The 11050-nt window shown below is 39.8% G+C and overlaps 2 protein-coding genes across 2 annotated transcripts; both read left to right on the forward strand.

The window, feature by feature from the left end:
• Positions 1-1898: 1898 nt before the first annotated feature.
• LOC121412870 (serine/threonine-protein phosphatase 6 regulatory ankyrin repeat subunit B-like) lies at positions 1899-7328 on the forward strand. Its single transcript, XM_041605632.1, has 4 exons — positions 1899-2757; positions 2812-3630; positions 3763-3957; positions 4057-7328. The coding sequence occupies exons 1-4, from the start codon at positions 1899-1901 to the stop codon at positions 7326-7328; spliced, it is 5145 nt and encodes a 1714-aa protein (XP_041461566.1).
• A 32-nt stretch (positions 7329-7360) lies between these two features.
• LOC121412871 (serine/threonine-protein phosphatase 6 regulatory ankyrin repeat subunit A-like) lies at positions 7361-10780 on the forward strand. The gene is made up of 4 exons (XM_041605633.1): positions 7361-7547; positions 7646-8437; positions 8566-8865; positions 9093-10780. Exons 1-4 carry the CDS (start codon positions 7361-7363, stop codon positions 10778-10780), a joined length of 2967 nt encoding a protein of 988 aa, XP_041461567.1.
• Positions 10781-11050: the final 270 nt, after the last annotated feature.

The raw sequence follows: 11050 nt of genomic DNA on the forward strand, positions 1-11050 counted from the left end.
ATGCAATATATAGCACTTTAATTTTTTATACACATATTATTTTATTGTTTTTAAAATGTCCTTGTTTTCGAATTGGTGTTTTTATTGTTTTTTCTTTCACTGGGAATTGTCGGGGAGTTTATTCTGACAAGAGACAAAATAAATTTAAGAGAGTTCAATCATGACAAGAAGAAACAATGATACCTTTATGAATTTTGGCTAACACACTATCTGCATTGGATTTGTACACAAATTCACATTTTTGGAACCGTGCACAGTGCACGAGGGTCGCAAATTTGGTCTCTCAAAAGTTGCACGAGGCACACTACCAGTATGAAGTATTCATTTTTTTAGAACTACATCTGCAAGTATTTTGCTGGAGATTAACCAAGAAACACATCTTGTTTTTAATCAGCAGACGACAGGGACTTGGCAGATGGAACACAAGACTGAACATGCAGGAAATAAGAAGAACATTATTTTAGACGATGATTGTACTGGAGGAATTCAGGATCAGAAATTGTAAGTTCTATTCCATTTATTGTTATCGAAATACATCTATTCATCTATCTTTAATGGGGAAAAACATGATTAGTATTGTGAAAAGGTTCCATGACATTTAATCTGGCGACATGAACAATTTCTCCGATGGAAATGTCCACATTGAGCCAAGCCAAACCTAACCTCCAAAACTTATAACCCTTATCATTATCTTTACATTCTTCTGAACACAAACTCCAACCCTATGCCTTCTGAGATAATAAGACTAGAGCAAATGTCGCATGAGCGTAATATGTTGAGTCAGTTTTGAACATTAATATTCATTGTTGATACTAATGCAGACACAAGTAATACATATTTCATTGTGTTCTCAGAGCCATGTATATGTAACTTATGTATGAATAAAGATTCTTTTCACGATGCACCCTTGAAGATGTTAGATATTAAAATCGTTTAAACGTCCTTGCCTTTATTAAATAAAAGTGTTTAATGCACGTCAAAGCAGTATCGGGAGCCCCCAAATGATTGTTTTTAATAAGGCGAATTCATTTTGTCTAAAACCTAGCCAGCGTTGTGTATAATTGACTATATAGCATTATATATTTAGCATTAACGTCTCATTAAATGTAATGACCGCCATAATCGATAAAAGTGTGTTCATACCTAAATTTGATGATTAATCATACTAATAGGGACTCTTAACATTTGTATCATTTTCTCAAAACAAGAAACTTAAATTCCAAAATTCATGTCCTCTTTGTTTAATATAAAGTAGTTTAATACATTTTGTTTTTCCTATATTCACATTGCAATTTCTACCATAAGAATCATATTTCATAATGAATTATTTCGCACAAAAGTATTTTCGTGCGTATAGTTCTGACGTCGATTTAAAAAATATATATTGGTATAACATGAACAGTCAATCTTGCATTTCATTTTTGATATGTTACCAAGTATGTATATAGTATTACATAAAACATTAGTCAAGTGGATCTAATCTATTTCGCTATTGGTCCCTCAAAATTCTTCCATTCTTTAAAGTGACATACAAAACAAGAATACTTTCATTTATACGCTCCTCGATGAGTTACTAGATTTATAGGTTTTCTCACAAGACATGCTAGAACTAGACCTAGAATGATATTTCTTTCTTACAGGGTCGATATTACTGACATCTCGATGATCACATCGCAACAGAACAAGCCATCGCAGAAAGCCTCCGTGGTTTTCAATATTGAAGAAATAAAACCTCAAGAAGAGAACACAGACGGGGAAATGTTCTTCTATCTAGTCAATCAGTCAGTCAGAAAGAAATGTTATACAGCACTCTTGTATCCTTCACAGCCAACTCGTGTACTTCAGATGATAAGTGTAGCCAGGAAGACTGCAGACTCCAACCATTTGAACTGGACGAAATGTTAGACAGAGATTCGATTGATGCTTTAGAAGAATGGGATACAGCATACAACACACTCATCTGGGAAATATCCTCTAGGGATACCAATGGGCCAAAAGACGAACTACCACTCAATCATGACATGAACAAGGTGTATGATGAAGAATACACGATACTGTACAAGGCAGCCCTCGACGGAAACCTGAAAGAAGTTGAGGAACTTATTTCAAAGGGAGCAAACCTGGATAAACCGAGCAAGGGTGGCCTTCGGCCTCTTCATGCAGCAGCTGAAGAAGGTCATGCTGATATTGTGGATTTCCTCATCCTTCATGGAGCGGACCCGAATGTCGAAAGCAACATGGGTCAGACACCTATTCATACAGCAGCGACCAAAGGCCATTCATGCATCATAGAAAGTCTAATTGCAGAAGGGGTTGATGTAAACAAGGAGGATAGCGCAGGTCAGACCCCATTCAATGTTGCCATTCAACATGGCCATCTAGACGCTGTCAAATACCTCATCATTAATGGAGCAATACAAAACAGATATGATGGAATGACCCCACTCTATGTAGCAGCTCAATTAGGACACCAAGATATTGTAAGCTTCTTCATTTCCGATGGAGCTGATGTGAATGAAAAAAATGATAGTGGGATGATTCCTCTTCACCGTGCTGCTATCAGTGGTAACATGAAGATCATGGAGTATCTCATTCAACAAGGGTCAGACGTGAACAAGACTGATCCAACGGGATGGACACCATTCAATGCTGCTATTTACAAAGGGCATCTAGAAGCTGTCAAATATCTCATAGATAAAGGAGCCAAGCAGAACAGATATGATGGAATGACCCCACTCTATGCTGCAGCTCAATTCGGTCATTTAGATATCGTGAAATTCTTCATTTCCAATGGAGCTGATGTGAATGAAGAAGATGATAATGGGAGGATTCCTCTTCACGGTGCTGCTATCAGTGGTAATATAAAGATCGTGGAGTATCTCACTCAAGAAGGGTCTGATGTGAACAAGGCTGATCCAAAGGGTTGGACACCATTCAATGCTGCTATCCAATGCGGTCATCTAGAAGTTGTCAAATATCTCATAGATAAAGGAGCCAAGCGGAAGAGATATAATGGAAAGACGCCACTCTATGTTGCAGCTCAATTCGGTCATCTAGATATTATGAAATTCTTCATTTCTAATGGAGCTTATGTGAATGAAGAAAATGGTAATGGGAGGATTCCATTACATTCAGCAGCTATCAGTGGTAACATGATGATCATGGAGTATCTCATTCAACACGGGTCAGATGTTAACAAAGCTAATCAAAAGGGTTGGACACCATTAAATGCTGCTATCCAATACGGTCATCTAGAAGCTGTCAAATATCTCATCGATAAAGGAGCCAAGCAGAACAGATTTTATGGAGCGACCCCTCTCTATTTTGCAGCTCAATTCGGTCATATAGAGATCGTTAAATTCTTCATTACTAATGGCGCTGATGTGAACGAAGAAGATGAAAATGGGAAGATCATATTACATTCAGCTGCTATCAAAGGTAACATGAATACCATTAGGTATCTCATTCAACAGGGGTCTGATGTGAACACAGGTGATTCAAAGGGTTGGACACCATTCAATGCTGCTATTCAAAACGGTCATCTAGAAGTTGTCAAATATCTCATAGATAAAGGAGCCAAGCAGAACAGATATGATGGAATGACCCCACTCTATGCTGCAGCTCGATTCGGTCATTTAGATATCGTGAAATTCTTCATTTCCAATGGAGCTGATGTGAATGAAGAAGATGATAATGGGAGGATTCCTCTTCACGGAGCTGCTATCAGTGGTAATATGAAGATCATGGAATATCTCACTCAAGAAGGGTCTGATGTGAACAAGGCTGATCAAAAGGGTTGGACACCATTCAATGCTGCTATTCAATACGGTCATCTAGAAGCTGTCAAATATCTCATAGATAAAGGAGCTATGCAGAACAGGTATAATGGAATGACCCCACTCTATGCTGCAGCTCAATTCGGTCATTTAGATATCGTGAAATTCTTTATTTCCAATGGTGCTGATGTGAATGAAGAAAATGATAATGGGATGATTCCTCTTCACGGTGCTGCTATCAGTGGTAATATGAAGATCATGGAGTATCTCATCCAACAAGGTTCTGATGTGAACAAGGCTGATCCAGAGGGATGGACACCATTCAATGCTGCTATTCAAGAAGGTCATCTAGAAGCTATTAAATTTCTCCTAGATAAAGGAGCCAAGCAGAACAGATATGATAGAATGACCCCATTGTTTGCAGCTTCATATTTTGGTCACTTAGATATCGTGAAATTCTTCATCTCCAATGGCACTAATGTGAATGTAGAAAATGATAATGGAATGATTCCTCTTCACGGTGCTGCTATCAGTGGTAATATGAAGATCATGGAATATCTCATTCAACATGGGTCGGATGTGAACAAGGCTGATCCAAAGGGATGGACACCATTCAATGCTGCTATTTACAAAGGGCATCAAGAAGTTGTCAAATATCTCATAGATAAAGGATCCAAGCAGAACAGATATGATGGAATGACCCCACTGTTTGCAGCTTCATATTTTGGTCACTTAGACATCGTGAAATTCTTCATCTCCAATGGCACTAATGTGAATGTAGAAAATGATAATGGAAGGATTCCTCTTCACGGTGCTGCTATCAGTGGTAACATGAAGATCATGGAGTATCTCATTCAACAAGGGTCAGATGTGAACAAATGTGATCCAAAGGGTTGGACACCATTCAATGCTGCTATTCAATCCGGTCATCTAGACCTTGTGAAATATCTCATCCATAAAGGAGTAAAGCAGAACAGATATGACGAAAAGACCATTCTTTATGCTGCAGCTGCATTCGGCCATTTGGATATCGTGAAATTCTTCATTTCAAATGGTGCTGATGTGAATGAAGAAGATGATACGGGGATGATTCCTCTTCATGGAGCTGCTGATCGAGGGCATGTAGAAGTCATGGAATATCTCATTCAAGAAGGGTCAGATATTAACAAAGGTGATCCAACGGGTTGGACACCATTCAATATTGCCATTAAATACGGTCACCTAGAAGCTGTCAAATATCTCATAGATAAAGGAGCCATGCAGAACAGATATGATGGAATGACCGCACTGTATGCTGCAGCTCAATTCGGTCATTTAGATATCGTGAAATTCTTCATTTCAAATGGTGCTGATGCGAATGAAGAACATGATAATGGGACGATTCCTCTTCATGGTGCTGCTGCTAGAGGCCATGTAGAAGTCATGGAGTATCTCATTCAACATGGGTCAGATATTAACAAAGGGGATCCAAAAGGTTGGACACCATTCAATGCTGCTATTCAATCCGGTCATCTAGAAGCTGTCAAATATCTGATAGATAAAGGAGCAAAGCAGAACAGATATGACGAAAATACCTCTCTCTATGCTGCAGCTGCATTCGGTCATTTAGATATCGTGAAATTCTTCATTTCAAATGGTGCTGATGTGAATGAAGAAGATGATAAGGGGATGATTCCTCTTCATGGAGCTGCTGATCGAGGGCATGTAGAAGTCATGGAATATCTCATTCAAGAAGGGTCAGATATCAACAAAGGTGATCCAAAGGGTTGGACACCATTCAATGCTGCTATTGAATCCGGTCATTTAGAAGCTGTCAAATATCTCATCGATAAAGGAACGAAGCAGAACAGATATGACGAAAAGACCCCTCTCTATGCTGCAGCTGCATTCGGTCATTTAGATATCGTGAAATTCTTCATTTCAAATGGTGCTGATGTGAATGAAGAAGATGATAAGGGGGTGATTTCTCTTCATGGAGCTGCTGGTCGAGGGCATGTAGAAGTCATGGAGTATATCATTCAACATTGGTCATATATTAACAAAGGTGTTCCAAAGGGTTGGGCACCATTTAATGCTGCTATTCAATCCGGTCATCTACAAACTGTCAAATATCTCATAGATAAAGGTGTCAAGCAGAACAGATATGATGGAATGACCCCACTGTATGCTGCAGCTCAATTTGGTCATTTAGATATCGTGAAATTCTTCATTTCTAATGGAGCTGATGTAAATGAAGAACATGATATGGGGATGATTCCTCTTCATGGTGCAGCCACTGGAGGTCACGTCAAAATCATGGAATATCTCATTGAACAAGGATCTAATATCAACAAGGCTGATCTAGAAGATGGTACACCATTCAATGCTGCTATCCAATACGGCCATCTAGAAGCTGTCAAATATCTCATAGATAAAGGAGCCAAACAGAACAGTTGTGATGGAATGACCCCACTATATGCAGCTTCGTATTTTGGTCATTTACATATCGTTGAATTCCTCATTTTCAATGGCGCTGATGTGAAAGAAGAAAATGATGATGGGAAGATTCCTCTCCATGGGGCTGCTATCAACGGCAATATCAAAGTAATGGGATATCTTTCCCAACAAGGGTCTGATGTGAACAAGGCTGATCCAAAGGGATGGACACCATTCAATGCTGCTATTTACAAAGGGCATCTAGAAGTTGTCAAATATCTCATAGATAAAGGAGCCAAGCAGAACAGATATGATAGAATGACCCCATTGTTTGCAGCTTCATATTTTGGTCACTTAGATATCGTGAAATTCTTCATCTCCAATGGCACTAATGTGAATGTAGAAAATGATAATGGAATGATTCCTCTTCACGGTGCTGCTATCAGTGGTAATATGAAGATCATGGAATATCTCATTCAACATGGGTCGGATGTGAACAAGGCTGATCCAAAGGGATGGACACCATTCAATGCTGCTATTTACAAAGGGCATCAAGAAGTTGTCAAATATCTCATAGATAAAGGATCCAAGCAGAACAGATATGATGGAATGACCCCACTGTTTGCAGCTTCATATTTTGGTCACTTAGACATCGTGAAATTCTTCATCTCCAATGGCACTAATGTGAATGTAGAAAATGATAACGGAAGGATTCCTCTTCACGGTGCTGCTATCAGTGGTAACATGAAGATCATGGAGTATCTCATTCAACAAGGGTCAGATGTGAACAAATGTGATCCAAAGGGTTGGACACCATTCAATGCTGCTATTCAATCCGGTCATCTAGACCTTGTGAAATATCTCATCCATAAAGGAGTAAAGCAGAACAGATATGACGAAAAGACCCCTCTTTATGCTGCAGCTGCATTCGGCCATTTGGATATCGTGAAATTCTTCATTTCAAATGGTGCTGATGTGAATGAAGAAGATGATACGGGGATGATTCCTCTTCATGGAGCTGCTGATCGAGGGCATGTACAAGTCATGGAATATCTCATTCAAGAAGGGTCAGATATTAACAAAGGTGATCCAACGGGTGGACACCATTCAATATTGCCATTAAATACGGTCACCTAGAAGCTGTCAAATATCTCATAGATAAAGGAGCCATGCAGAACAGATATGATGGAATGACCGCACTGTATGCTGCAGCTCAATTCGGTCATTTAGATATCGTGAAATTCTTCATTTCAAATGGTGCTGATGCGAATGAAGAACATGATAATGGGACGATTCCTCTTCATGGTGCTGCTGCTAGAGGCCATGTAGAAGTCATGGAGTATCTCATTCAACATGGTCAGATATTAACAAAGGGGATCCAAAAGGTTGGACACCATTCAATGCTGCTATTCAATCCGGTCATCTAGACCTTGTGAAATATCTCATCCATAAAGGAGTAAAGCAGAACAGATATGACGAAAAGACCCCTCTTTATGCTGCAGCTGCATTCGGCCATTTGGATATCGTGAAATTCTTAATTTCAAATGGTGCTGATGTGAATGAAGAAGATGATACGGGGATGATTCCTCTTCATGGAGCTGCTGATCGAGGGCATGTAGAAGTCGTGGAATATCTCATTCAAGAAGGGTCAGATATTAACAAAGGTGATCCAACGGGTTGGACACCATTCAATATTGCCATTAAATACGGTCACCTAGAAGCTGTCAAATATCTCATAGATAAAGGAGCCATGCAGAACAGATATGATGGAATGACCGCACTGTATGCTGCAGCTCAATTCGGTCATTTAGATATCGTGAAATTCTTCATTTCAAATGGCGCTGATGCGAATGAAGAACATGATAATGGGACGATTCCTCTTCATGGTGCTGCTGCTAGAGGCCATGTAGAAGTCATGGAGTATCTCATTCAACATGGGTCAGATATTAACAAAGGGGATCCAAAAGGTTGGACACCATTCAATGCTGCTATTCAATCCGGTCATCTAGACCTTGTGAAATATCTCATCCATAAAGGAGTAAAGCAGAACAGATATGACGAAAAGACCCCTCTTTATGCTGCAGCTGCATTCGGCCATTTGGATATCGTGAAATTCTTAATTTCAAATGGTGCTGATGTGAATGAAGAAGATGATACGGGGATGATTCCTCTTCATGGAGCTGCTGATCGAGGGCATGTAGAAGTCATGGAATATCTCATTCAAGAAGGGTCAGATATTAACAAAGGTGATCCAACGGTTGGACACCATTCAATGCTGCTATTCAATCCGGTCATCTAGAAGCTGTCAAATATCTGATAGATAAAGGAGCAAAGCAGAACAGATATGACGAAAATACCTCTCTCTATGCTGCAGCTGCATTCGGTCATTTAGATATCGTGAAATTCTTCATTTCAAATGGTGCTGATGTGAATGAAGAAGATGATAAGGGGATGATTCCTCTTCATGGAGCTGCTGATCGAGGGCATGTAGAAGTCATGGAATATCTCATTCAAGAAGGGTCAGATATCAACAAAGGTGATCCAAAGGGTTGGACACCATTCAATGCTGCTATTGAATCAGGTCATTTAGAAGCTGTCAAATATCTCATCGATAAAGGAACGAAGCAGAACAGATATGACGAAAGGACCCCTCTCTATGCTGCAGCTGCATTCGGTCATTTAGATATCGTGAAATTCTTCATTTCAAATGGTGCTGATGTGAATGAAGAAGATGATAAGGGGTGATTCCTCTTCATGGAGCTGCTGGTCGAGGGCATGTAGAAGTCATGGAGTATATCATTCAACATGGGTCAGATATTAACAAAGGTGTTCCAAAGGGTTGGGCACCATTTAATGCTGCTATTCAATCCGGTCATCTACAAACTGTCAAATATCTCATAGATAAAGGTGTCAAGCAGAACAGATATGATGGAATGACCCCACTGTATGCTGCAGCTCAATTTGGTCATTTAGATATCGTGAAATTCTTCATTTCTAATGGAGCTGATGTAAATGAAGAACATGATATGGGGATGATTCCTCTTCATGGTGCAGCCACTGGAGGTCACGTCAAAATCATGGAATATCTCATTGAACAAGGATCTAATATCAACAAGGCTGATCTAGAAGATGGTACACCATTCAATGCTGCTATCCAATACGGCCATCTAGAAGCTGTCAAATATCTCATAGATAAAGGAGCCAAACAGAACAGTTGTGATGGAATGACCCCACTATATGCAGCTTCGTATTTTGGTCATTTACATATCGTTGAATTCCTCATTTTCAATGGCGCTGATGTGAAAGAAGAAAATGATGATGGGAAGATTCCTCTCCATGGGGCTGCTATCAACGGCAATATCAAAGTAATGGGATATCTTTCCCAACAAGGGTCTGATGTGAACAAGGCTGATCCAAAGGGTTGGACACCATTTAATGCTGCTATTCATTCCGGTCATTTAGAAGCTGTCAAATATCTCATAGATAAAGGTGTCAAGCAGAACAGATATGATGGAATGACCCCACTGTATGCTGCAGCTCAATTTGGTCATTTACACATCGTGAAATTCCTTATTTCAAATGGTGCTGATGTTAATGAAGAGCATGATAGAGCAATGATACCGCTTCATGGTTCAGCCACTGGCGGTCACGTCAAAATCATGGAATATCTCATTGAACAAGGGTCTAATATCAACAAGGCTGATCTAGAAGATGGTACACCATTCAATGCTGCCATCCAATACGGCCATCTAAAAGCTGTCAAGTATCTCATAGATAAATGTGCCAAACAGAACAGTTGTGATGGAATGACCCCACTATATGCTGCTTCGTATTTTGGTCATTTAGATATCGTTGAATTCCTCATTTTCAATGGCGCTGATGTAAATGAAGAAAATGATGATGGGAAGATTCCTCTCCATGGGGCTGCTATCAACGGCAATATCAAAGTAATGGGATATCTTTCCCAACAAGGGTCTGATGTGAACAAGGCTGATCCAGAAGGTTGGACACCATTCAATGCTTCTATCCAATATGGTCACTTAGAAGCTGTCAAATATCTCATTGATAAAGGAGCCAAACAGAACAATTATGATGGAATGACCCCACTCTATGCTGCAGCTCTTTTTGGTCATCTGGATATCGTGAAATTCTGCATTTCCAATGGCGCTGATGTGAAAGAAGAACATGAAGAGGGGAGGATTCCTTTGCATGGAGCTGCTGGAAGAGGCCATCTGAAGCTAATAGAATACCTCATTCAACAAGGGTCTGATGTGAACAAGACAGATCTTAAAGGTTGGACACCTATCAATGCTGCAATCCAATTCGGCCATCTAGAAGCTGTCAAATATCTCCTAGATAAAGGTGCATTGAAGAACAGATATTGCGGAATGAGCACACTCTTTGCAGCTGCATACTTCGGACATTTAGAAGTCGCCAAATTCTTGGTCTCTGATGGCGCTGATGTAAATGAAGAAGATGACAAAGGGATAACTCCTCTCCATGGAGCTTCAATGAAAGGCCACATGAAAGTTATAGAATACCTCATTGAACAAGGATCTAATGTGAACAAGCAGATTCAATGGATCTGATAGTCAATGCAGCTATAAAGAATGGACATCTAGCCGTTATGACGCATCTTATGAGAAACGGAGCAGTCCAGAAGAAATATAATGGGATGACTCCTCTCTATATTGCGGTACAAGCCGGTCACTTAGATATTGTCCGATTCTTGATATCCAACGGTGCCGACGTCAATGAGGTAGATGACGAAGGGATGATTGCTCTCCACGCTGCTGCCCGTAACGGTGACATTAAAATCGTTGAGTATCTCATTCAGCAAGGATCTGATGTAAACAAGG

This window comes from Lytechinus variegatus, chromosome 4, assembly GCF_018143015.1.
Source record: "Lytechinus variegatus isolate NC3 chromosome 4, Lvar_3.0, whole genome shotgun sequence".
NCBI lineage: Eukaryota > Metazoa > Echinodermata > Echinoidea > Temnopleuroida > Toxopneustidae > Lytechinus > Lytechinus variegatus.